The 27,880-nt window shown below is 39.8% G+C and overlaps 1 protein-coding gene across 1 annotated transcript in view; it reads right to left on the bottom strand.

Moving 5' to 3' along the window:
* The window catches only part of MDN1 (midasin AAA ATPase 1), a 171,794-nt gene that overhangs the window by 131,136 nt on the left and 12,778 nt on the right, over nt 1-27,880 (bottom strand). Inside the window, exons 3-15 of the mRNA XM_027057252.2 lie at nt 26,232-26,456; nt 25,610-25,717; nt 25,337-25,529; nt 22,341-22,583; nt 21,971-22,102; nt 19,201-19,304; nt 15,726-15,840; nt 10,928-11,121; nt 9,322-9,403; nt 4,512-4,607; nt 2,828-2,940; nt 1,464-1,612; nt 521-581 (exon numbers count right to left, since the gene is read on the bottom strand). Coding sequence (XP_026913053.2) covers nt 521-581; nt 1,464-1,612; nt 2,828-2,940; nt 4,512-4,607; nt 9,322-9,403; nt 10,928-11,121; nt 15,726-15,840; nt 19,201-19,304; nt 21,971-22,102; nt 22,341-22,583; nt 25,337-25,529; nt 25,610-25,717; nt 26,232-26,456 — 1,815 coding nt within the window. The remainder of the gene's footprint in view (nt 1-520; nt 582-1,463; nt 1,613-2,827; nt 2,941-4,511; nt 4,608-9,321; nt 9,404-10,927; nt 11,122-15,725; nt 15,841-19,200; nt 19,305-21,970; nt 22,103-22,340; nt 22,584-25,336; nt 25,530-25,609; nt 25,718-26,231; nt 26,457-27,880) is intronic.

Here is a 27,880-nt window from a genome sequence, read left to right as displayed (position 1 = left end):
TGCCAAAAACATCCATCAGTTTTACAGCCTTCGGCACAAACTAAAACTGATCACGAATCTAACATATTCAAAAACACCAACAGGGAAGAAGGGCCTTTTAATGACCACAGTGGAATCCCATGAGCAACATTTAACCAAGTAGAGAGCTACTTAATGTTTCAAAGATAATTGAACTGCAGGAGAGAATCTAGCTCCAAGGCAGTGCGACTCTAGAACGTACACTTCAGATAAATGTCAGTACACACAAATATTAATTGCATGCTTGGTTTTTTTGTCCCTCTCCATTCCAGCATGATCTTTGAGAGCAAGAATCTCAAGCATTCTTTAAAATTGAGAGAAACATCTATATATCCAACAGGTCCTCAGTAAAGTCCAATAAATAACCTACTGTGGTGGGGGTAGGAGTGCAAGTCTTTGAACCTTTTTCTAAGGCTAATTTTGAGCTTTATAAGAAAACACTATTTGCTCCCTCAAGCAGTGAACTCAAAATAACCAGAAAATAATTTTAAAACAAACTTACCCTCCAAGCAAGTCTGCAGTGTCACTTTGTTGATTCATATTGACAACCCTCAAATGGTGGCCTTTTAAAAAGAAAGGGCAAAAGGGTCACTCTGAATTCAAATTTCAAGACTGATTATATCCAGTGTGATCCTTAAAGATGTGTGGACATAGGGACATTTCCTCTGCTCCTCTTATTTTAATTTCAGGAATTTTAACCATTCAAAATTTTCACCTAACCCAGAGAGATATACAAGAAGATTCACTGTGTATTATTGCTCTACAATCAGATAACTGAAAACAACAAAAAAATCCTTCAATAAGTAAATGTCTAGAAATTAGAATTAAATAAACATCCAATACGTAATATTATTTAACCATTAGGAGTAAAGCAGTTCTGTTTTTAAAGATATCCAATTTGCTTATTAACTAAATGCAATATATAAGAATGTGATCCCATTTGTTTCAACACAAATCCAAACTTAAACGTTTATATATTTGCAGACCATAGGTGAGAACTGGAAACAGTTGGGGCACCTGAGTGACTTAGTCAGTTGAGTGTCCAACTCTTGGTTTTGGCTCAGATCATGATCTCATGGTTGTGGAATCAAGCCCCACATTGGGCTAGGCACTGACAGCATGGAGCCTGTTTGGGATTCTCTCTCTAGCTCTCTCTCTGCCCAACCCCAGCTCTTGCTTTCTATTTCCAGGTAAATAAATAAGCTTAAAAACAGATAAACAAATAAACTGAAAAAGATAATGCTAGGCTGTAACAGTAGTTATTTCCAGGGGAAAAAAATTACATTACTTCCAAGGAAAAAATTTCCAGTGGTTACTTCCAGGCAGTGGTGAGGTGGCACTTTTTAAACTCCAGTATTTTTTGGACATTTTATTTAAGAAAAAAAAAAGGCAGACAGTGTGAAATGTTTATTGTGTGGGGGCAGAATGTTTCTCCTCTAAGTTACCTGTAATGTGAGCCAAGTACTGGACAGTAGAGGTTTTGCCAGTCCCAGTCTCTCCCACCAGTAATACCGGTTCCCCTTTGCTAACACACACTGCAAGCTGTTCGACAAGAATGCAGGATGGCCTTGTGGGAGCAAACGTGAACTTCTCCCTGGGAAGGGGAAAACAAATAAGCAGTTAGAGAAACAGACTACAAGTTTCTTTCAGTGTAGGAACCAGATTTTCCGGACTCCACAAAAATGAGTAGAGAACTGACAATAGCTGTCTTGATGCTATAAAACAGACATCCTTACAACCTAGGAATCGCAGAATTTGTTCATTCATTCTACAAACATTGAGTATTTATACACCTAGTACTTTACTAGACTCTGGAGAATCAAAACACCCGTAAGGTAAGACATTATCTGCACTAGCTATGTCATCTTCGGCAAATTACTTAGCCTCTCTTAGCCCTCATCTCCTCACCTATAAAATTTAGGTAAGAGTAACTATTTGTAGTGGGTTGAATAGCCTTCCCCCAAAATTCATGTCCACCCAGAAGGTGTGAATGTGACCTTATTTGGAAAAGAGGGTCTTTGCAGCTATAACAAAGTTAAAATCCTATCATACTGGCTTTAAGGGTGAGCCTTAAATCCATTGACTAGTATCCTTACAAAAAGAGAGAATTAGAAACACAAACACACACAAGAAAGAAGATGATCTGACAATGGAGACAGAGATGGGAAGGATGCAGCTACTGGGGCAAGGAACACCAAAGACTGCTGGTAGCCATTAGAAGCCAGGAAGAGGCAAAAGCCTTCAGGGGAAGTATGGTCCTGCCAACATCTTGATTTCAGACTTCAAGCCTCAGTACTGTGAGAGAATAAATGTCTGTTGTTTTAGGCCACCAAGTTATGGTAATTTGTTATGGCAGCTGTAAGACACTAATTATTAATTCATAAAATTATTTCCACCACTACACAAGAGAACATATGCAAAGCACTCAGCACAATGTTAGGAGTATAGTAAGTATTTAATGAATGGTAACTAGATCTCAGAATCATTCCAGCATTCAAGGAATTTACAGACTAACGTTAGGATCTAGCCTAACTTCCAAGGGAAGCTTACTCTGCTAAATACACTACAATGAATAAAATCAAAGACACATCTTTGATAGTCCCAAATCCCTAACAACCCTCCTCACCTCCTTCACCTATTAACATCTAATTTCACAGAATATACTTTGGGAAAGTACTGCTTCTTACCATCCAGCACAGGGGAGAGATCACCATTCACACACGTTTTGCTTGGAGACAGGAGGCTAGATTAACCCTCCTATCATGGTCCTAACGTCCCACAGTCTCAGACTAGTTGAGAGCCTATTTACCTCTGTATGTGGACAGCCTCACTTTGTTTCCGAAGAAGCCGCACTCGACCCACTTGCACATCTAACTCATTGATCACAATTTCTGGTTTATAAAGTTGACAGAAAAATTCAGCCTGTGGGAGGGGAAAGAGTAAACTTCTGTATGATCTTTTAAAAAAATTCTGTACACGCTTCAAACATTTCCTCATGCATGTGGGATACTGTGCCCCTCTAATTAGCCCTTTACTAACAAGCATTTTCTACTTCCAAGACAGGTGAGTTAACTTTAATTATGTCTTTTTAAAAATTTTCTAAATTTCTGCGGTTTTATTTGAAAACATTGATCATGAATGTTTCCCTGTAATGGTAGTTTTTATTCATTCAAATAAGCCCATATCTGCCTATCTCTAAAGTGAACACATTAACATATTCCAATAGTGAATGAACAGAAAGTTCTACTCCTATAATTTATGAAAAAAATCAGAGTGATTTTTCTTCAGTTATACTTTCCTCTGCTTTAGATTCTAACATAATGCAGGAAACAATGACTTGAATAAACCATAGTACATCTGACCACAGCCAAAACACAGAAAAGCTGTCAGAGAGGCTCCAGGGTCTCTACCCAAGAGCCATTCTTTCTTATCCTTGTTGCTAACTCTAAGAACCCAGATTTTGTTTAGATTTGGGTCAGGAATGGAAGGGGCAGCAAAGTATTCAGGGAAAGTAAATCTCTCTTCAACCAAAAGGGATAATGATCAATCTAAGCCAACTGAGGCACTTCATTTCTTTTATTATGTAAGCCCTTTTCAGTAGGTGTTCTGTCACCTGCAGCCAAAACCATCCCAACAGGTTCAGAATGCTAAGGAGCAGTTCCTGACATAAAGCTTTTTTGAGTCATCATTCATTTGAGAATGCCAGCCACCTACCACAAGACAGGCCTCAGACAGTTCTCTAGCTACCATCACCACTGCTAAAAAGCTCTCTCCTCCAAAAATACAATTTTTGAAATAAAGCAAGAATGGCAAAATATTAAAAATGTCATCAATGAACCTAAGTACTATTCTTTGTACTATTCTTTTCAACTTTTCTGATGTTAATAATGAAAAGGTGGAAAAAATCTAATTGTGCATAAAACTATAGACAAAGGTGTTAGTAAAACAATTCCAGTCCTGAGTCCACAATCTACAGAACACGCTCATTAAAACACTAGAGAAAATAAAGCATGCATGTGATATAAGGCACAATGCAGCTCACTTTAAAAATGTAGAACATATGACGGGCACCTGGGTGGCTCAGTCGGTTGAGCGTCCGACTTTGGCTCGGGTCATGATCTCACCATTCATGAGTTCGAGCCCCGCATCGGGCTCTGTGCGGACACCTCAGAGCCTGGAGCCTGCTTCAGATTCTGTGTCTCCCTCTCTCTGCCCCTCCCCTACTTGTGCTCTGTCTTTCTCTGCCTCTCAAAAATAAAGAAACGTAATAAAAAAAATATTAAAAAAAAAAAGAAGAATGTAGAACACATGGAGAATTACTTATTTAGAAGATAGTGAGAGCTTTATGTCCATGAAAGGGAGCAATGAAACTACCAACTTTCAGAGGAGGTAGTTATTGCAAAGGAGCTGTTATAGGTAAGGACCAGAGACTAGCAAATAAACTAAATAACCCAGCTTCCTTTCAACAGAGAAGCAAAAATAGTACTACGTACCTTTTTCTTGGAAATGTTCAATTTGCTTCCAATGACTTCTGCCATTTTCAGTTTGCTTGTATGCTTAGAAAGCATTGCTGTGAAACAGTCCAGAGCCTATTAAAATAACCAAGGTCAATGCCGACTGACTTTTTAAAATACTGTATTAATAACAGAGTGCCACTATCCTGGCCACAAAAAGAACATAAAACCCAGCAGGAACATTTCTGTAAGAGTAAGGAGAGTAGAAATAAAGTACCAGCTCTAGCATCAAGGACCTTATCATAAGAGAGACAAGACACAAACAAATGTGAAGCCCTTACTATCAAAATACTGGTTAATTGGGAAAAAATTTTAAAAGTCTCATTTTACAAATCTGACTCTACAGTGGAAGTAACACCAAAAGATTAATTTCTAGCTGTAAAGGTAAATTCTTGGTGCACAATAAAAAAATCACATTGTCATTACCCTAATCCAGTACTCAATCTCAGCAACTTCTGATAGGCCAACCAGATATGTGTCTCCTGATGTAATGAAATATAAAGTACATATCACCACCAAAAAAAGAGTCTACCCAAAAAAAGTCTGAATTTGAGGGGCGCCTGGGTGGCTCAGTCGGTTGAACGTCCGACTTTGGTTCAGGTCATGATCTCACAGTTCATGGGTTCAAGCCCCACATCGGGCTCTGTGCTGACAGCTCAGAGCCTGAAGCCTGTTTCAGATTCTGTGTCTCCTTCTCTCTCTGCCCCTCCCCCACTCTCACTGTCTCCCTCTGTCTCAAAAATAAATAAACATTAACAAAAATTTTTTTTTAAAAAGTCTGAATTTGAATACATTGCGCATTTGTTAAATTTCCATTTACAGGAAAGATAAGGGATAAAATGACAACGGAAAGGATACCACGAGTGTGGCAAACAAAGAATACATTTGGTTCTGCCACCACCAACCAAATGTTAAAATATCAATAAAATTTGGGGCGCTTGGGTGGTTCAGTTGGTTGAGCATCCGACTTCGGCTCAGGTCATGATCTCGCGGTTTGTGGGTTTGACCCATGCATCAGGCTCTGCTGACAGCTCAGAGCCTGCAGCCTGCTTCAGATTCTGTCTCCCCCTTCTCTGCCCCTCCCATGCTCATGCTCTGTCTCTCTCTGCCTCTCAATAATAAATAAATGTTAAAAAAATTTTTTTTTAAAGAGAGGGAACTTATCCAGTCCTTGTCCCTAGTATTTGGCACAGAGCTTCAAAAACCCTTGGAATTACCAAGAGTAAGAAGTGTCTTTTGTTATTTACTAGGGCCCCTTTGGATCATATTTGAGTTTATTATGCTAATAAACAAGGTGACTTCTGATGGACCCTTAGGCAGTTTGAGGGAGGGGCTAGTCTGGCCAGAAAGACCCAGCACTTACTGGAGGGGTGGAGCTGAAAGTTCTACCCTCTGGAGTGGGAGGAGGGGCTAGAGATTGAGCTCCATCATATGGACAATGACAGAAGACCCCAATAAAAGCCATGGGTGGCTCAGTTGGTTAAGCTTCCAAGTCTTGATTTCCGCTCAGGTCCTGATCTCATATTTCATGAGATAGAGCCCCGCATAGGGCTCTGAGCTGACAGCAGGGAGCCTGCTTGGGATTCTCTCTGTCCCTCCCCCACTCACGGTCTATCTCTCTGAATATAAATAATATTAAAACAACAACAACAACAACACTGGACATCCAAAGTTCAGAGAACCTCCTTGTTGGTGGACATACTAATGAACCAGGAAGGTAGCACACCCTGACTCCAAAGGAACAGAAGCTACTGTATAATCAGGATCCTTGAAACTTCACCCTTTTTGTCTCCTCCATCTGACTGTCTTTAAGTTATACCTTTTATAATAAAACTATTACGTATACTGTAAGTATAGTGCTTTCAATGAGTTCTGTGGGTTACTGATCATGACACGTCGTGGGAACCCCTGAATTTATAGTTGGTAGGTCACAAGTGAGAGTAGCCACCAAGACTTGCAGCCTGAGTCTAAAATGGGGGCAGTCTTCTAGAGGACTGCACCCTTGACCTGTAGGGTCTACACTAACTCGAGATAGTATCAGAACTGGATTGAATTACGGAACACCAGCTGGTGTCAGAGCAATGAAGAAGCAACAGGATAAAGCCAAAAGGTGGAACGTTCTGCAAAACAGGCCTGATCTCTTCAACAAGATAATATCTCTAGGGGCGCCTGGGTGGCTCAGTCAATTAAGTATCCAACTTCAGTTCAGGTCATGATCTCACAGTTGTGGCTTCAAGCCCCATGCTGGGGTCTGTGCTGACAGCTCAGAGCCTGGAGCCTGCTTCGGATTCTGTGTCTCCCTCTCTCTCTGCCCCTCCCCACTCATGGTCTCTCTCAAAAACAAATAAACATTAAAAATAAAATTAAAAAAAAAAACAAGATAGTATCTGTAAAGAGGGGAACCCTGATAGTAAAAGCATTCTTAAGCTTATATGCACAGAAAAAAGTCTGGGAGCGCCTAGCTGGCTCAGTCAGTAATGCATGTGACTCTTGATATCCGGGTTGTGAGTTTGAGCCCCACATTAGACATAGAAATTACTTAAAAATAAAATCTTAAAAAAGAGGAAAAATATCTGGAAGGAGATACACCAAGGTGTTAAAAGTGCTGGAGTACCTCTGAATGAAAGAATATTTTTATCACTTTGCTTTCCTACATTTTCCCATTTTCAACAATACATATATACTGTTTCTATATTAATAAAATACTTGTATACAAATGTTCAGGGCAGCATTATTCAGGTAGCCAAAAGGTAAAGATAACCCACATATCCATTAACAAATAAATGGATAACAAAATGTGATATATTGACACAATAAAATGTTATTCAGCCAAAAAAAAAGAATGAAGTATTAACTCATGCTACAACATGGATTAACCGAGAAAATAAGTGGAGTCAAAGAAGCCAGATACAAAGAGTCATGTATTGTATGATTCCATTTATATGAAATGTCCAAATTTAGCTAATCTATAGACAAAAGGTAGATCAGTGGTTGCCAGGGGATATAGAGAGGGGAAAATGAGGATAATGGCTAATGGGTACATGGTTTTCCTTTGGGGTGATGCAATTAGAGAGAGTTCTATAATTAGATAGTGGTGATGGTTCCATAATTTTGTGAATACAGTAAAAAACGCTGAGTTGCAAACTTTAATAAAAGAGTGGATTTTATGGTATGTGAATTATATCTCAATAAAGTGGTTCTATGCAAACACACAGAATGACATTCTAAAACAGAGACTAAAGATAATAGGAATCCTATTAATGCCACAGTTTTATTTTAAAAATATAAAACAGGGGTGCCTGGGTGGCTCAGTTGGTTAAGCGTCCAACTTCGGCTCAGGTCATGATCTTGTGGTTCGTGGGTTCAAGCCCTGCATCGGGCTCTGTGCTGACAGCTCAGAGCCTGCGGCCTGCTTCGGATTCTGTGTCTCCCTCTCTCTCTGCCCCTCCCCCGCTCATGCTCTGTCTGTTTCTCAATAATAAATAAATGTTAAAAAAAATTTTTTTAAATAAAAAACAAAGTTTTTCTTAGAAAAATGAGAAATTTAGGGGAATGAGAAGGCAAGTTCATGGGAGAGAAGATCGAAATTCAAGCAAGGACTGACACACAGCATTTCAGGTTCGGCTCCCCATAAGTGTGAACTCCATATGTGGTTTCTTTCTACTCAAGCTAACTGCCAAACACAACAAGACACTGTAAACTCTCCTCAATCCTAGCTAACAGAAACCAGAACACTTTATAATCAAAAGTGGTTAGAGGAGCCAAGATGGTGAACAGCATGGAAGTTTTTTGTGTGTCTCGCGTCCATGAAATACAGCCAGACCAACACTAAACCCTCCTACACACCTAGAAAACTGACTGGAGGATTAACACAACAATCTGCACAACCTGAACCACAGAATTCAGCAGGTATGCGGCACGGAGAAGTGAACCTGGGGAGCGAGAAGGTGCAGGAAGGGAGGTGCTTTTGCGAGCGGAGTGAGGACGGAGACTGAGGAGGGGAGAATATGGGAAAAGCACCCCTCCCCAAAAGCAGCTGGAGAGAAAGTGGAAAATTGGAAACAGCTGCAGGGACTAAACTCTAATCAAAAGTGGTCAGTGCTTTAAGAGCCCACAGATCTTCAGGCAGTATCACTTTTATTCCTAAACAGGCAGGAACAAATCTCTAACTCTAAAATATGGCAGAGTTGTAATTCAATAGGGTTTCACTCCCACATAACACGTTTTTTCCCCAAGCCCAGCATACCAGGCTATACTTTGCAACCCCCACATAAATTTTTCTGAACAAAGTTAAAAGGTCCTACAGAGACTAGTGGAGGGATCAGACAAATAAAACTCTATCAGACAGACTATGAAATTATATCTAGGAATAAATATTGAACATTTTTTTCAGTAGGCACCACACCCAATGTGAGGCTCAAAACCACTACCCCAAGATCAAGATGCTATACTGGGCCAGCCAGGGACCCTTAAATACTAAACATTTTAGAAACGCTACATTTTACAACACTCTTATCACCTGGGAGATTTTGTTTTTATTTATCTTTAATTTCAGTGTCTGTTTTACTCTATCCAAACTATACTTATTTGTTATTAGTAGTAACCTGTTTCAAAACCAAACATTTATTATGCACAGTTTTAAGACATTAGTTTGGTTTTAACTAGCTAGGAATAATAAACACAAAAGAAAAATCCTGATAGCAGCCAAGAGACAGAAAATAAAAATGAAAATCAATAGCCTTATAGAGTACAGAGAAAACAAACAGGAAGATTCTGAAGATTCTCTTACCTCTTGAAAAATATTTAAAGATGCTGATGAAGACAGACTGTCAAAGCTATGAACGATCCTATTACACCAATTCAGTAGATCCCTTTAAAAAAAAAAAAAAAAGCCAGGAAATAAAAGACCATAGGTCATAGACAACAAAGACATCAGCGTTAAATTCAATCCACTTAAGTCTGGAGACACCAGACAATGAAGTCTCACTGTAACTCTGACATTGTGAAAATAAACAGAGCAGTGGAAAGAATAAGTGAGGGGGTCCCACTCCCTACCCCTACCAGGAAGTGATCTATCATTCATTTTACCCCAATCCATGCCAAACAAGGTTGAGGGGTGGCCAATAAATTCTCAGAGCAAACTGAGGGGAACTATCCATTCCTAATGCTCACTTCTCAAAGGGCAAGTCAACCATCAAGAAAAGAAAGCAAAGGCCCAGAACCCCATACATATAAGCAAAATCCGAGTCTTATTTATGACCCCAAATGTAACAACAACAAAAAAAGCTAGTGAAAGAATTATGTCAGTAACTAGTCCCAACCTTCTAAAGTTATTTTTTGGGGGTGCCTGGGTGGTTCAGTCAGTTAAGCATGTGACTCAGTTTGTGAGATCAAGCCATGCATCAGGCTCCATGCTGATTGCGCAGGGCCTGCTTGGAATTCTTCTCCCTTTCTCTGCACCCCCCAAATAAATACAGATTTTTCTTTAAATAAAGTTATTATTTTTTCTTTTAAAATTTTTTTTAAGTAGGCGCCATGCCCAATATGTGACTTGAACTCATGACTCTGAGTTTAAGAGTCCCATGCTCTACCAACTGAGCCAGCCAGGTGCCCCCAAAGTTACTTTTTAAAGCTAAAATAACATTACCTATAATGAGCCTTCTCAATGATTAACTGTAAGATCTGAAAACAGGATTGTACACCATGAAGCAGTTCACAGGTCTAATTTCAAAACCTGACCCCTAATAACCATTTAGTGCTAGCTGCTAAGAACTTTAAAGGGAAGGAATTTTTACAGTATCAACTCAAGAGGTGCCTGGGAGGCTCAGTTGGTTAGGATCCAACTTTGGCTCAGGTCATGATCTCATGGCTTGTGAGTTAGAGCCCTGCATCAGGATCTGGGCAGACAGCTCGGTGCCTGGAGCCTGCTTCAGATTCTATGTCCCCCTCTCTGCTTGCCCCTCCCCAATTTGCGCTCTTGAGCGCACTCTCTCTCTCAAAAATAAATAATCATTAAAAATCAATCAATCAATCAATCAATCAATCAATCAAACATCAACTCAGGAGGCACCTGGCTGGCTCAGTCAGTGGAGTATGGGACTCCTGACCTTGGGGTCAAGGGTTCAAGCCACACATTGGGCATGGAGCCTACTTAAAAGATGAATAAATAGAATATCAACTTGAGTTGTCTGGGTGGCTCAGTCAGTGGGGTGTCTGACTCTTGATTTTGGCACAGGTCATGATCCCAGGGTTGTGGGATCGAGCCCCATGTTGGGCTCCACACTGAGCATGGAGCCTGCTTAGGAGTCTCTCTCTCTCCCTCTGCCTCTCTCCCCTACTCTCACTCTAAAATTTAAAAATATATATACGTATACACTCAAGGTTTAATCCAGTACCTTAGAGACAACTCTCTTCCCTCAAGGCTTAGTCCTTTGTTTTCTCTTCTGGCTTCTGAAACTTCCTCAGGTGCCTGTTCACATGTAACAGAACTATCATTCTGAGAGTGATGTTTCTCTCCAGTAATTTGGATGTAAATGTCAAGCAAGTGATCAGTTACTGCCAAGAGGCTGGGATATCTGTTCTGAAGAACCTGACAGAGGGAGGAAAAAAAGCAAAGAAAATTTAGCAGCAGACACAGTGATTTTTAAAAGCACATGTGAACTCCTGCTGATATTAGTCAACCAAAAAATGAATTTCCCTCTAAAATTTTACCAAGTACAGTTGTCCCCCCCTTATCCACAGGGGATACGTCCCAAGACCCCCAGTGGATACGTGAAACTGCAGTTAGTATGAAACCCTATAAATACTGTTTTTTTCCAAAACAGACATTCCTATGATCAAGTTTAATTTATAAATTAAGCATAGTAAGAAGTTAACAATAATTACTAATAAAATAGAATTATAACAATATGCTGTAATAAACATTATATGAATGTGGTCTCTCAATATATCTTGTACTGGGGCACCTGGGTGGCTCAGTTGGTTAAGTGTCCGACTTCAGCTCAGGTCATGATCTCACAGTTTGTGAGTTCCAGCCCTGCGTCAGGCTCTGAGCTGTCAGAACAGAGCCTGCTTCTGATTCTGTGTCTCCTTCTCTCTGCCCCTTCCCCACTCACGCTCTGTCTCTCTCTCAAAAATAAAAACATTAAAAATTAAAAAAAAAAATTTATTCAATATATTTTGTACTACGATAACGTAAAATGATAAAATGCCTACATGAGATAAAGTGAGATGAATGACACAGGCATTGTGACATACTGTCAGGCTATTTCTGGCCTTCTGACAACATCAGAAGGAGGACCATCTAGACTGAGGTTGACCATGGGTAGCTGAAAGAACAAAAAGTGACAGGGATAAGGGGGAACTACTGTGTAAGAACTTATGCCAATACCCACACCCCTGTCGCCCCCAAAGACCACAACTTTTTTTCCTAGCCAAACGCAGTTATCTGGCAACCTCACCATTTACACAACCTAGGGTGTAGAAGCCAGATGGTAAAAGGGTGTCCAAGCAACATATACATCCAAGTCCTAGGAACTGACTCACTGAAAAATCCTGCAAGTACTACTTACTCCAATTTTTAACTTTATTTTGAGAGATAGAAATATCGTGAGTTGGGGAAGGGCAGAGAGAGAGGAAAGAGAGAGAATCCCATGCAGGCTCCATGCTGCCAGCGCAGAGCCAAATGCGGGGCTCAACTCACTAAGTGTTGAGATCATGACCTGAGCCGCAATCAAGAGTCAGACAGAGGCTCAAATGACTGAGCCACCAAGGTGCCCCAATACTTACTCTGATTTTAAACGAAATTCTAGTAAGGTTTGTTATGTCATTTCTCAGCAAATGCAATCAGAAGCAGTTAATAGGAAAAGAGAAAGGAAGTGTGTAAAACCAAACCACAGTAAAACGATTAATGTTAAGTACTGATAAAAAGCAATTGATCTTTAAAAAGCAAACAACAGGGGCGCCTGGGTGGCGCAGTCGGTTAAGCGTCCGACTTCAGCCAGGTCACGATCTCGCGGTCCGGGAGTTCAAGCCCCGCGTCAGGCTCTGGGCTGATGGCTCAGAGCCTGGAGCCTGTTTCCGATTCTGTGTCCCCCTCTCTCTCTGCCCCTCCCCCGTTCATGATCTGTCTCTCTCTGTCCCAAAAATAAATAAACGCTGAAAAAAAAAAATTTTTTTTAAAAAGCAAACAACAGGGGCACCTGGGTGGCTCAGTCAGCTGGGCATCCGACTGTCCAACTCTTGGTTTCAGCTCAGGTTATGATCTCGCAGTTTGTGGATTCAAGGCCCTCCTCCAACTCTATGCTGACAGCACAGTGCCTGCTTGGGATGCTCTCTCTCCCTTTCTCTCTGCCCCTCCCCTGCTTGCACGTGTGTGCTCTCTCTGTCTCTCTCAAAATACATAAATAAACTTAAAAAAAAAAAAAACTTTAAAACAAATAAAATTAAAATTAAAAAAAGCAAACAACAGAAATTAAAAGGCAAAAGATGTAGTCCTATTCACTTCAATAACTATTGAAAATTTTCTGCAGAATGATAATTAGTGCTCATGATATTGGTTCCAAGGTTTTATGATATGGACTTATTCAGCAAGTCTATTTTAAAAGGAAGGGAAATATGTATATATTAGAAATACTGTCATCCAGGGGCACCAGGCTGGCTAAGTTAGTAGAACATGTGGCACTTGATCTTGGGGTCATCGGTTCCCACATCAGGTGTATAGTTAATAAAAAAAAAATTTTTAAAGAAAAGAAATATTGTCATCCAATACATTTAAGTTACCTTGAAGGTATATTGTCATTCCAATTTGTATATGAAAGATGCACTTACTCTGTATTATGTAATATACACATATTTACAAAGATAAACAACTAAAACCTTTTAACAAATGTCATCTGAAGTGGCAGATCTCATAGATTTTACTTCTTCATGTTGTTTTACTGAAGGATTTTACAACAAATATTGCTGAAAACATTGAATATGGATTAAAAATGAAAACAGAAAAATAACAAAATCAATAAATTCAATTAAATGGATACACGCACAGGTTTTTTAAATACAGAATATAAATTTTTGTGTAGGGATGGAACATTTATAAAATTGGTCATATATATCCATGACCTTGGTCACCACAAAATATAGACTATTTTCATCACCCCTTAAACAAACAGTTCCCTCAGGTCGCTTCTGCAGTCAGTCCCTTCCCCCACACCCCTGCCTGTGGGAATCAGGAATCAGAATCCAATCCCTATGGTTCTGCTTTCAAGTCTGTCACATACATGTAATCATATAGGATGGAGCGTGTAGTTTGGTTTCTCTTACTCAGCTATTGTTTTTGAGAATCATCTAAACACCACTTCGTGTATCACTAGTTTAGTCCTTTTTACTGCTGAGTAGTAATTCCATTATATAAGTGTGTAAATAGTTAATTTTTAAAATATAATTTGTTATTTCAGCAAGACGTCAAAGACAGCCTTCTAAGCATAAAATAAGTGGGGGTGACAGCAATAGAAATGCAATTCCTTATACTTCCCATGAGGTCAGCGTAGGAGATTACTATATTTTCTAACTAATATACACAAGTGTTTTCGCCACCAGTCACTTATTCAGGTGAATAAGAATTTATTAGTAAGTCCAGAAGTTTAAAAATAACAAGTGAGCCTCTCAAGGTCAACTATTTAAATATGATATACTTCATATAAGTGATGAGGTGAATGCTCCTATGGTACGTCCTGTGAACAGAATGACTCACAGCTGCTCATGACAGGAATGGAAAGATGAGCTTTGGCTTTTACTTTAAGAACACAAGTGAAAAAAAAATAAAGTAGCTGTAAATGCTGTTCTGATCCTTTCAATCCCCAAAAAAATCACACCTAAATGCGAACTTCAGTCCTTTTTAAAGAACAGATGGCAATTTAGGAATGAAAACTAAACATTCAAAGGTCTACAACTGCAAAAGAAAAGAGCTGCATGATAACACAGTAATACACCAAACAATTACCAATGGCCAGGCATAGTTGATGCTGGGGACACTGGAGGGGCTACTGCTGCGGGCAGCAAAATGGGGAAAGACATACACAGAAATAAGACACCTGGGAACCAGAGTAAGATAAGAAATTCACAAGTCCAAAACAGGCTGCAGAGTTATAAAAAAAAAAAAAAAAAATCACACTGGCAAGAGAAGGCTTCTGAGAGATTGCACGATCAAGCCTTCTCCAGTAATATGAAGTAGATACCGCCCTGAAAAACCCCCTCTGCTAATAAACAACTAAAATATTTGATAACGTTGTCTTGTCACTTATTTAAATAAAAACTTATACCAAGAGTAAAGCATCCTTCCCATCCTTCCCATGCCTGAATGATCACTGACAATGCATTTCTCTAAGATGAAGCATTGCAGATTAGGAAGCTTTCCAAATGAGGGAGTAGATACAAAGGGAAAATGAGAGGTTAGCAGGGTGAAGAGAGGTACACCTCATAATGATTAAGGATAACCAGGAAAAACTAAAGTGAATCAATGTGGAAAATAAAAAAAATAATAATTTATCTCAATTTTCATTAATACCCGGAACACAATGTACACTAAGTTGCTGGGTGTTAAAGACATTAGTTACAAAACAACTTAGTAAACAAAAAGTTCTTTGGAAACAATGGAGAAAAATACACTGAGAATTATATGGTAATGAAGATGGGGCACCTGGGTGGCTCAGTCAGTTGAGTGTCTGACTCTTGATCTCAGCTCAGGTCATGATTTCACAGTTCGTGGGTTTGAGCCCTACTTTAGGCTCTACACTAACAGTGAGGAGCCTGCTTGAGATTCTCTCCCTCTCTCTCTGTCCATCGCCTGCTCATGCTTGCACACATGTGCTCTCTCTCAAAATAAATAAATAAACCTTAAAAAAAATGGTACTGAGGAATTACTGTTCATTTTATAGAGTATAATAAAGTTATTGTGATTACGCATGAAAATGCATTTAAGTTTTTAGAGATGCATAAGTATGAAACGTTTGCTTTCCAATATATTTGCAAATAAATACCAGATGAAGTTAGTACAGTAAAATGTTAGTACATTAACTATTAATGAGTATTTTGGTGATTCATTACACCATTTCCTCTATTTACATGTATATCTGGAACTTTTAACAATAAAAACTAAAGAAAAGCATCTGTACTTTCTCACTAATAACGACATACCTCATTCAGTTCTTTCTTATCCATGTTATCCATGTGAATTTTGGTCCAATATTTGTCTAGCAGAGCAGCATGACTATTTAGAGGTCGATACCAATTTCCTCCACAGCTCAAGAGTCTGTATTGCAAAATAAAAAAAATTATACAAAATTCCCAATTTTAATCTTTAATTATGCCTCTAGTTGCCCTTGCTAGACAATATCTCATATATGAATAACACTCACAACCCCTTCTGGTGCCAGATATGCTGGGCTCATAGGGCAAAAGACAAATGAAAGGTTGCCAATTGACCCAAGTCTGACTCTTTTCCTAAGGGGGTACAACAGAGCTTTAACCAAGTTATTTTCTTTATCTATTTTATTTTTTTCTTCTAAATATGATATACTGTCAAGTCAGCTAACATACAGTACATACGGTGTACTCTTGGTTTCGGGAGTAGATTCCCATGATTCATCACTTATATACAACACCCAGTGCTCATCCCAACAAGTGCCCTCCTCAATGCCCATCACCCTTTTCTCCCTTCCCTCCTGCCACCTCCCCATCCACCCTGTTTGTTCTCTGTATTTAAGAGTCTCTTATGGTTTGCCTCCCTCCCTCTCTGTTTGAAACTATTTTTTCCCCTTCCCTTCCCCCATAGTCTTCTGTTGAGTTTCTCAAATTCCACATGAGTGAAAACATGTATCTGTGTTTCTCTGACTGACTTATTTCATTTAACATAATACTCTCCAGTTCCAGCCACGTTGTTGCAAATGGCAAGAATTCATTCTTGTCATTGCCAAGTAGTATTCCATTGTATATACAAACCGCAACTTCTTTATTCATTCATCAGTTGATGGACATTTGGGGTCTTTCCAGAATTTGGCTATTGCTGATGGCACTGCTATAAACATTGGGGTACATGTGCCCCTGTGAATCAGCACTCCTCTATCCTTTGGATAAATCCAAAGTGCTATTGCTGGGTTGTAGGGTAATTCTATTTTTAATTTTTTGAGGAAACTCCACACTGTTTTCCAAAGCAGCTACACCAGTTTGCATTCCCAAAACCAGTGTAAGAGGGTTCCCGTTTCTCCACATCACCACCAGCATCTGTTGTTTCCTGAGTTGTTAATTTTAGACACTGACTGCTGTGAGGTGGTAGCTCAATGTTAATCAAGTCATTTTCTAATCACTACAAATGATTCTATCAGGTGTTTTGATATTTTTTTAATTAAAAAAAATTTTTTTAATGTTTATTTATTTTGAGAAAGATAGAGTACAAGTGAGGAGGGGCAGAGAGAGAGGAAGCCACAGAATCCAGAGCAGGCTCCAGGCTCCGAGCTGTCAGCACAGTGCATGACGCTGGGCTCCAACTCACAAACCGTAAGATCATGCATGACCTAAGCAGAAGTCAGTCACTTAACTGACTGAGCCACCCAGGTACCCCATCAGGTATTTTAATACACATTTCTCTTCCTTAAGACATAACTTCAGGAAAGAGAAAACATAATCCAAGGACGCTAGCATTAAAAGTAAGTTCACTGCTGGGGCACCTGGGTGGCTCAGTTGGTTAAGCATCGGACTTTGGCTCAGGTCATGATCTCACAGTTCAGGGGTTGGAGCCCTGCACTGGGCTCTGTGCTGACAGCTCAGAGACTGGCACCTGCTTCAGCTTCTGTGTCTCCCTCTCTCTCTGTCCCTCCCCCACTTGTGCTCTCTCAAAAATGAATAAACATTAAAAAAAAATAAAGTTCACTGCTTATTACCAAAAGCTACTATACCAAAATTATTCAAAATTTCAAGAAGGAATATTCATTAAACACATACTTTGGCCAAGCCACAAGCCTACACCCAGGCCATTTCACATAATCCTCACAACTTCCTAAGGAGATGGTACCCTACTTTTCTTCTAACGCATAAAGGAGGATGGGGCACTTGGGTAGCTCAGTCGGTTGAGTGTCCAACTTCGGCTCAGGTCATGATCTCACAGTTCATGAGTTCAAGCCTTGCATCAGGCTCTGTGCTGATGGCTCAGAGCTTGGAGCCTGTTTTGGATTCTCTCTCTCTCTCGCTCTCGCTCTTGCTCTCTGTCCTTCCCTGGCTCTGTCTCTCTCTCAAAAATAAATAAACATTAAAAAAAAATGTTTTTAAGAAGAGGCGGCAAGGTCCTTTGATCACTCAACTATGACTATAAATGGAAGAGCCAAGAACTGAATTCAAGTCTGTCTGACACCTTTCTATGATGTCCCAGGACTTTCTGAGATATGAACATAGCAGGAAAGAACTTCACTGTTTCTATGAATGAAACCAGGGTTTATTTAAGAAAAAAAAAGCAAGGCCTAGCAAAGTGCTCCTTGAAAACCGTTAGGTTAACTCCACCCTGTCTGTAAATGTTCACTGAGGCAAACACTAATTTAACCACCACTAAAATACAATGTGACATTAGTGTCATTCTTGGGCAGCTGTAAAGACACAGACTAGCAGTAGGAAATAAACCACTACATCCATGTTGTTATAAAAGATAGACAAGAACATATACTAAGTTCGTTTAGGTTTTATTCCTTTGTTGATGCTTACGTTCAATTTTTTCACTGGTTAAAATTTACAGGTCATCATCATCACCATCATCGTGGCTAGCCATTAGTTAGTTGGGCACTTATTATGTAAGAAGTCTTTAACATAAATTATTTCATTTAATCTTTACCACCTACACCAAGTCATAAAGTAGGTATTATTAGCCCCATCATTATCAGACAAGCAAGATACACACAAATACAAAATGTAGTGTCAGGACTCAAACCTAGGGCTGTCTGACAACAGTTCCACTGGTGATTATTTCTGAAAACATGAAACAAGGTGTAGTTTTAAAAAACTGTATATTTTTAAGTGGGGGGGGGGGAAATACCCTCTCATTTTCTGATTTAGTTATCTCTATTTAAAATAGGAATGAAGGGGTGCCTAGCTGGCTCAGTCATTACAATATGCAATTCTTGATGTGCAGGTTGTGAGTTCAAGCCCCACGTTGGGCACAGAGCCCACTTAAATTTTAAAAAGCTACAGGGGCACCTGGGTGGCTTAGTTGATTAAGCATCCAACTCTTGATTTCAGCTCAGGTCAGGATCACAGCTTGTGGGATCAAGCCCCATGTCATGCTCTGTGCTGAGTTTGCAGCCTGCTTAAGATTTTCTCTGCCTCTCTCTCTCTCTCTGACCCTCTCCCCCACTAGTGCACTCTCTTTCTCTAAAAATTAAAAACAAACAAACAAAAACTTCAGTAATCAAAGACAAATGGTGTAAAGACAAATGAACAACGGAATAAAATAGAGAGTGCTGATATAGAATCAGGTATTTTTAAAAATAAGTAAGGAATGAAAATTGGATCTGTCATCACTTGCTTAAAGTGGGCCCAGGAAACTCTATTCCAGGGATTTTGGACTCTAGTGTGGGAATGTATGAGGAAAAGCCTCCACAGTGGAAACAGAAAGGTTAATAGGACATACCTCCTAGTTGCAAAGAACTGAAATCCAGGAGCCACTTTCAGACAGTCACCTCGGCCGGGAATCAAGAGCTCTCCGTTCTCCAAGAGAGGGATCAGCACAGAAACCTAAATCACAAAACCCCACTGATAAAGCTATTAAAGCAACAACAACAACAATAAACCCTTCTCTCCAAATGATGAGCACATCTGTAAAGGAAACCTTAATTCTCATAGCATGAACTGGGTCCAAAAGGCAGGTAGGAATGTCTGAGCCACCTATACTCTGACAGAATGATTTATTCATTCAACATTCGCTAAGTGCCTACTATGGACTAGAAACAAGCCAGACACTAAAAATCCAGGCATGACTGAGGTTTTACAGCCGAGCATCTGATGGAATAGCCATGCAAGCCACCATACAGCATGACCCCAGAGCTGAAGATAGAGGGTGGCTATGAATCAGAATGGAATGGTGTAGAAGCAGGGCAGTGAAGCCATCCCAGAGGTAATGATATTCACTCAGTCTTAAGTCTGAGCAAGAATTAGCCAGGTTTGGTGGGAGAGAAATGGCACAAACTAAACTCCATGTAAAAATATTCAAATGGATAAAACTCTTTGTTCCTAAGAGTATGTCATAAAAGGATTCTGTTGTTAGGGCAGAATGTGCATATGAAGTAGTGGAAAACTACAAAACTTAGAGATAAATGACTAGGGGTCTCCTGTGCTGACTAGGATACATCAAACTTCTGGCTTGCTAACTGTGGCAGAAAAGGTTGTTCTGAGAACGAGCAGACAAGCTCCATTTTGGACATCTTGAACTTCCACCAGCTAAGGGACATTCAAGTAGATATTTCCGACAAAAAGGTGGACTAGACATATGGATCTAGGGAACATGAGTTTATACAGGAAGTTTAAAAAGAAAAACCAAAGTAAGAAGTCCAAAGAATCCAGTCTATACAAAATGGGACTCAATGTAGAATTTTATGATGTTTATCAAATATTGGCAAAGGGAGACCAAGATAGAAACTGTCAGTTTGGTCTTGAATCAGGACCTGGTCATCAAGGAATATAATTAACTATAGGACAGGGATGGATCCCCAGGCTCCATCATGGCCTGGATGGACTATCTCTTATGTTCATCTATCTTCTTTGGCTCTAATTCCACAATCCATAATCCTAATGACTTCCCAGGTACCCTGGTATCTAAAAAACATGCCAGGGAAGACAGCACTAGAAAATGAAAGGCCTTAGTTTTGGTGTGGAGAGGAGGAAAAAAAATTGAAGAAGAAAACAGAAAAGAAAGTGAAAACCCTCAGCAAATATTTGGCCATGTAGCTTATGTTTCAGTTGTATTATTAAGTCTCATTTGTAGGAGTCAGCCTTAGCTCTGAGCTTATTAAGAAAACTAAGTTTCCGGTCCTATAAAACTGAGCATTAAGACCTTAGAACATGGTATGTCAATGAGACTCAAGAAACAAAACAAAACAAAACAAAAGGGAGAGAGAGAGACAGAGACCCTAGAACATGGTAATCATATTATGAGGCCCTACCTGGGCCAGTAATTCCATTACATCTTTACTTCATCAGACTGTAAAATCATCGCAATACACATGTATTTATAGCTACTCCTTCCCCTTCATATTTTCCTAAACCTACACATACAAACACACACACACTCTCACGTTATTCTCCTATCCAAAAGGTACTTTAGGTTCATGATTTAAAAAAAAAAAAAAAAAAAATTAAAACCAATCTCAGGAAAATGTGCCCAAGGAAGAATTTTTCATTCTGCAATACATTTTTGTCATACTTTACAAAATATAGAGGAAACATGGACTGCCTGCATAGTTATTTTGATACACATAGAAAAGTAATCTTTAAAAAATGAAAATATACGTCCAGTAGATTTTCCTTAATGAAACCAAGACAAGATACTCTTGTTACATCATCTCTTCTTCATCTGTCCTCAGCCCACTGCTCTATGGATGCCACAGCTAGGAAGTAGGGTCTCAAAGTTCTCAGTGTATCTGTAACATTGGTAAGATGTTTCCCACAAGGCCTATTCTTGGAAAGGTTATGAAACTAGTCACATAATTTAACTAAAGGAGGAAAAAACTACAGTGAAATTGGTCACATATCCGATTATAGTAGTTCCCCCTATCCACACAGTGTATGTTTCAACACCCCTGGTGGATGTTTGAAATTGTGCATAATACAGATCCCTATTTACAGTATACTTTTTCTTACACAAACATACCTATGATAAAGTTTAACATAAACTGGCAAGGTAGGAGATTAACAACAATAACTAACAGTAAAATAGAATAATTCTAACAATATACTATAAAAAAGATATGTGAATGGAGTCTCTCTTTCTCAAAGTATCTTATTGTACTGTACTTACCCTTCTTGTGGAGATGAAAGATGATAAAATGCCTAGGTAACAGTGAGGTGAATGACCGAGGCACTGTGACATAGCGTCAGGCTACTACTAACCTTCAGAAGACACAGGAGGAGAATCATTTGCTTCAGGACCGTGGGTAACCACAGGTAACTGAACGGCAGATAAGGGGGGACTACTCTACTGAATGAAACAGCACCAGTGGAATTTTATCAATTTTCTATCAAAAAAGAGACAAGCCAAGTAATCCTACCTCAAACCAGATTAGGTAGGCAACCATGAATGAGCTTCTTGCAAAACACACCATCTCAAATCAAACACCTCCCAGAATCACTATTAACCAAATGCTCTTCAAAGGTAGAATCAGCAAATAATTAGTGAGATGACATACCACATCTAAAGGGGCATAGTCAATATCCTCCAGAAGGATCCAGTGTCCCTTTGTGGCTGCCTGTGTCAGGGTACCAGGTTGCCACACAAACTCTCCTGGGACATCTGTGCAGCGATACATTCCCAACAGCATCTACAGGAAGAGGTAAAAGTAATTACTGACACCACACATCTGAGATACCAATTGCTATAACCTTTGATTAATTGTTAAACTTCTATACAGAAATAAGCAGGCACTTGAGGTTTTTACAGCTTAGTCCTACCAGTTATGAAGACCAAGGACTATTCTCACATCCCTTAGCAAAAACAATACTTTAATGCAAACATTTATAAGCATGCTAATCCACCAAAACCTGCCATTTCTTAATTACCTTACTGTCGGTCTGATCTCCAAGCTGGACTTTAAGAAGCTGAGGGGGCTTCCTTCTACCCGTCATTGCACCTAAGTATTCAACTAAGGAAGTTTTGCCACATCCTATCGGTCCTTCCAACAACACAGCATTCTGAGAAGCCACTGCCATGGCCAGCGTCTGAAGATTTTTGCAGATTGAATCAACCAGCACATAAGACCTAAAGGCCAGCTCCTGTTCACGAGAAGAACTTCTATTACTAGCCTAAGGAGGCAAGTGAAAAATAAAAGGCATGTCAACAGTCTTTCCTCCAAAGGGTACACATTAGTTTCTACAACAATGCTTCCACTGACCTTTACATAAACCTCTAAATTACTAGTATCAGAACTATAGTAACCATAGGTAGGTTATCCAAAATAGGATCTTTTTCCTTCTGGCAGAAATTTGCTAACAAATTTAAGGAAAGTCTCCCAAAGTTTAAGAAGTCAAAAAAGTTGACACATGAGGGATGGGGGCAAACCTAATCTCATGAAGAGATTTTTATTTGTTTTCCTTCCTCTCGCCACATTCTAAGATTTCGTTATCTAAGATCAAGAATGTAAACAATAGGGGCACCTGGGTGGCTCAGTCGGTTAAGCGGCCGACTTCGGCTCAGGTCATAATCTCACAGTCCATGAGTTCGAGCCCCGCGTCGGGCTCTGTGCTGACAGCTCAGAGCCTGGAGCCTCTTTCAGATTCTGTGTCTCCCTCTCTCTGACCCTCCCCCATTCATGCTCTGTCTGTCTCTGTCTCAAAAAAATAAATAAACCTTAAAAAAAAAAATTAAAAAAAAAAAAGAATGTAAACAGTAGGGGTGCATGGCGGGCTCAGTCAGTAATAGTATGTGTCTTGGTCTCAAGCTGCATGTTGGGCATGGAGCCTACTTAAAAAAAAAGAATGCACACAACTATTTACAAATCAGGGAAATCAAATCAGGGAAGTATGAACACTAAAAGGATGTTTTGTATTATAAAATTGTTACATTTTTTTCAGGTGTAATAAAGAATAATGGCTTTTTTAAAGTTCTTTTCCTTTATACATATTGAAATATTTAGGCACGAAATGATGTGACATCTGAAAGTTGCTTCAAAATAAGATGGTGCGGGGAGAGTATGCAGCAGTATAAACAAAAGATAATTAACCATAAATTTATAATTACTGAAGCCAAGTGATGGGCACATGGGGATTCATTACACTACTTTTTCTACTTTGGAATATGTTTGATATTTTCCATAACAAAATGTGAAAATGTGAAAAATAATAACTGCTCCCAATATGTTTAATGGATAGAGTTTCAGCTTTGCAAGATGAAAAAGTTCTGGAGTTTATTCACACAACAATGTGAATATATTTAACACCACTGAAGTGCATACTTAAAAATGTTTAAGATGGTTGGGGCGCCTGGCTGGCTCAGACAGTAGAGCATATGACTCTCGATCTCAGGGTTGTGAGTTCAAGCCTCAGGGTGGGGATAGAGTTTACTTACTAACAAAAAGTTTAAGATGGTAAATGTTGTATTTTACTGCATTAAAAAGAATTTCAAATAATAATGTACCTAATATAATATAGGAAAAAAGATCTCTTGGAAAAGTGGAATTTTAAGAACTTTTAAGGAATAGTAGCTTCTCAAACATGGCTAGTCTCCTATAGATATGTGAAGACAAAATGAGATTCAGGGCCAAAGTTCCTGAACTCTCTGCAGAGCTGTTACTCTCAGCAACTTAGCAGGCAGGCTGGGCCATAGCAACCATTCTGTACTTCTGCCCCAGTGCCTAGCCACTGGTACTCAACATCAAACCTACCACAACTAGAATCTTTCCCTATGTTAAAATTCTAATGCTCCAAACCTTATCTATATTAGAAAAATGGTTAGGGTTTGGGGGATCTTAGTGACTAGAGGGAAACACAAGGGCCTGCGGAAGCGCTGGTGTCCTAGTGCTAGGTACGTAGATATATTCAGTTCATGAATAATCATCGAGCTGTACATTTAAGATGTGCATTTTTAAAATGCATATTATGCTTTTTTTTTTTTTTAAACTGTACTACCCAATGGATAAACCAATGGTTCAAGGAATGACCCAGGTCTTCTTCCAAAAAGAAAACTGGGTGAACCTGACCATCACACAAAGTGACAACTAACTAAAAACTGGCTGCGAATAGCTTCAGATTACAGAGCTAGATTTTGATCTATAAGCTTTTCCAAAGTGTGGGTCTGGAGCCATATTTTTGGAAAGAAGCTCATTTCATATGATAGGGGGAAAGCTCACTACAGTTACTAGTCTCCTACCTAACAGCCAAAAAGAATATTCTGAAAAAAAGAGGTTGCTGGGAGTTATACCTGGGCCTGGCACCGTCTCTACAAAGGGCAGCCCATGGGTCTCCGGGCCAGTCATTCTACCTTTGTTTTACATAAATATGGTATCACAACATGCGCTACCCAACTTCATAGAGTTACTGTAGCAAGTAAATAAGAGAGTATATGGAAGTGCCTTGCTAACGTTAAAAGCATCACATCGACATCATTAGACTTTCTAATTTTTTTTAAATTTTTTTTTTCAACGTTTATTTATTTTTGGGACAGAGAGAGACAGAGCATGAACGGGGGAGGGGCAGAGAGAGAGGGAGACACAGAATCGGAAACAGGCTCCAGGCTCTGAGCCATCAGCCCAGAGCCTGACGCGGGGCTCGAACTCACGGACTGCGAGATCGTGACCTGGCTGAAGTCAGACGCTTAACCGACTGCGCCACCCAGGCGCCCCCAGACTTTCTAATTTAACATCAAACAGAGACAAAGAAACTATCAGAGAAGAGGACCCTGGGTAAATTTTCCTTAATCTATTCTGAATAGTTCTGTACATGGAACCGCAATTTGGAAAACTCAACTCAGCTCACACCTATAACAGTCCAGCCAAGGAAAAAAGCACACTCAATGTTTAAGAGGGGAGAAGAGGACACACATCCCACTAATGCCAATATACCTGCTCTCCAGGGGCTGGTGGCTGCCCAGGCAACACCACGCCACAGACAGCAGTCACCCTGGCAGAGAGATCAGCTGAAACAAGATGGCCCTGTAAGTACTGCAGCTCTTTCTCCTTACGCCAAAGGGAGGCTTCTGGATTAGCCAAAACCAAGGCCTTCTCCAAGTCCTGCAGCTGGGCCTCTTCTAATAACCTGAGGAAAATGAGTATCTCATTAGTTACTTTAATGCACTGTAAGGCTACATCAAGATCTCCAGGAATCCTCCTTCTTACCTTAACCTGAAATGGATCAGTTCCTCAGTATTAAAAATCTTCTTAAGGAATGATAACTTGTGCTCTTCATTCATACAGGTGACCAAAGCAAGACAATTGGCTGTGTACCTGGAGAAAACCAAAGTATACATAAACTTAGGGAAAGCAACTGATTCTCAAGAAAAAAGAAATTTTTCTCGCCAACTAAACATTAGAAAAGGGAATCTTAGGAGTGCCTGGCTGGCTTAGTGGGTAGAGCATGTAACTCTTGATTTCAGGGTTCTAAGTTCGAGCCCCATGTTGGGTGTAGAGATTACTAAAAACTTAAAAAAAGAAAAACTTTAAAAAGAAAAAAAGGAAATCTTATAGAATTAATACATTTCAATACATTTGAGAGTAGAAAATACAAATCAAGTATGATGAATTCACCTGATAGAACTTGAAAAAGGTAGAACTCCATTAAGTATCATCTCATTTGCCACTGAGGAGATGCATGATTAAGGAAAGGAACGAGGAACCCAAAAGGCACCAGAACAAAAACAACACATTTTACATAGCTTCCTTTCCTGCCTCATCACAGAACTCTACACTCCTTATACCACCCCCACACTTGAAGCACCAGAAAATTCCAGGAGCTACACACCAGCGGACCAAGGTGTCATGGCTTCTGAGGAGAGGGACACACACACTCCAGTCCCAGAGCTCCCGGAACACAGACTGCTCGTTCTGCAGAAACTTGTAAGCTGCTTCCATTAGGTCCCGGAGCTTCATCCGCCTGCGCCCATAGCGGACTGGATTAGCATCTGAACTCTCTAGGAAGAGTCTTTGGAAGACTGGAGAAGTGTCCTTGAAATACCTCAGGGCAAACCTTCAGAAAAAGAAATTTTTTTCATTTGTTGGTGAGGATTTCAAAGTATGCTTTTCTACTTTGAGACAGGCCAGCAGAATACAACAGGAATTTCCAAGGGTCTGAGAATAAAGAGACAAATAGTGAAGCTACCCAATCCTAAGACTGTATCCTGTTCAAATTCAGGAACCAGGACAATGGCATGAGATGTCTAAGAGAATACAAAACCACAGGTACTTATTGCAAGTGTTTTCCACTGAAAATGCACTAGTTTTCAATAAACATTTATTGACCTCTCACTAGAAGCCAGATGCTGTTAAGTTCCAGGAGTACAAAACCAAGGAGATACTTTCCTTGAGGAGCTTGCTATCTACCAAGGAAGACAGTCACTTACAGAAACAAGAGGCACAAAGAAAAAAGATTCAGCTAAACCAACAGGGCTGGGGCGGGGGGGGGGGGGGGGGGGAGTCAAGAAGAGATGCTTTGGTTGCATCTGAAGATGAGAACAGATTTCTGTGGAACACAAAAGGAAGGCAGTAAAAGTGGAAAAGATGGACAAAAAGATGGAAGGAAGTTCTTTATACATTCTGGATATTAATCCCCTAATGAATAGGTGACTTGGAAATATTTTCTCCCAATCTGTACATTGTCTCTTCATTCTTGTTTCCTTGGCTGTGCTGAAGCTTTTTAGTTTGATGTCCCATTCGTCTATTTTTGTTTTAGTTGCTTGTGCTTTTGGTTTCATCCAAAAAAAAAATCACCGTGAAATCTAGTATTAGGAAGCAATCTCTTCCATCAGCCTGTTCCAGAGTTGCAACCTTTTACAATAACTTAGTGAACTAGTGGTCAGTAACAGAATCTTCAGGAGCCCACTGGGAATGCGACAGAGCAGCTGCAGGGGCCATTCGAATATGCTTTCCAGAGCGATTTGCACTGAAGCACCAGGGAAACATACCCTACATCGCTGGCTCAATAAATCCCCAAACATAAAACTGTTATGAGAGGGAGAGAGAATGAGAACTCAGGAGATGGGTGGGAAGGCTTAGACTTCCACAAGCAATCCGGGCAAACAGAAATAGAGTCTTGGTAAGTTAACACTCACAATATTCTGAAGAAGACTGGACAAATGGGACTTAGAAGATTCAGCTGTGGCTCAGAAGAGACCTGGCTGGGGCGCCTGGGTGAGTCAGTCTGTTGAGCGACCAACTTTTGATTTCAGCTCAGGTCATGATCTCACAGTTTGTGGGTTTGTGAGACTGAGCCTTGTGCATCGGGCTCTGTGTGGACAGTGCAGAGTCTGCTTAGGATTCTCTCTCTCCCTCTCTCTGCGCCTCCTCTACTCACATGCATATACACTACCTCTCTCAAAATAAACTTAAAAAGAAAAGGAGAGAAACCTGGCAGAGTGAGAAAAAGAAAAGAGATTTAAGAAGTAACATATCACA

The sequence above is a fragment of the Acinonyx jubatus genome, chromosome B2 (assembly GCF_027475565.1).
Source record: "Acinonyx jubatus isolate Ajub_Pintada_27869175 chromosome B2, VMU_Ajub_asm_v1.0, whole genome shotgun sequence".
NCBI classification, from domain to species: domain Eukaryota; kingdom Metazoa; phylum Chordata; class Mammalia; order Carnivora; family Felidae; genus Acinonyx; species Acinonyx jubatus.
Note: the sequence above shows the minus strand (reverse complement) of the source record. Positions and strands in the feature narration are given on the sequence as shown.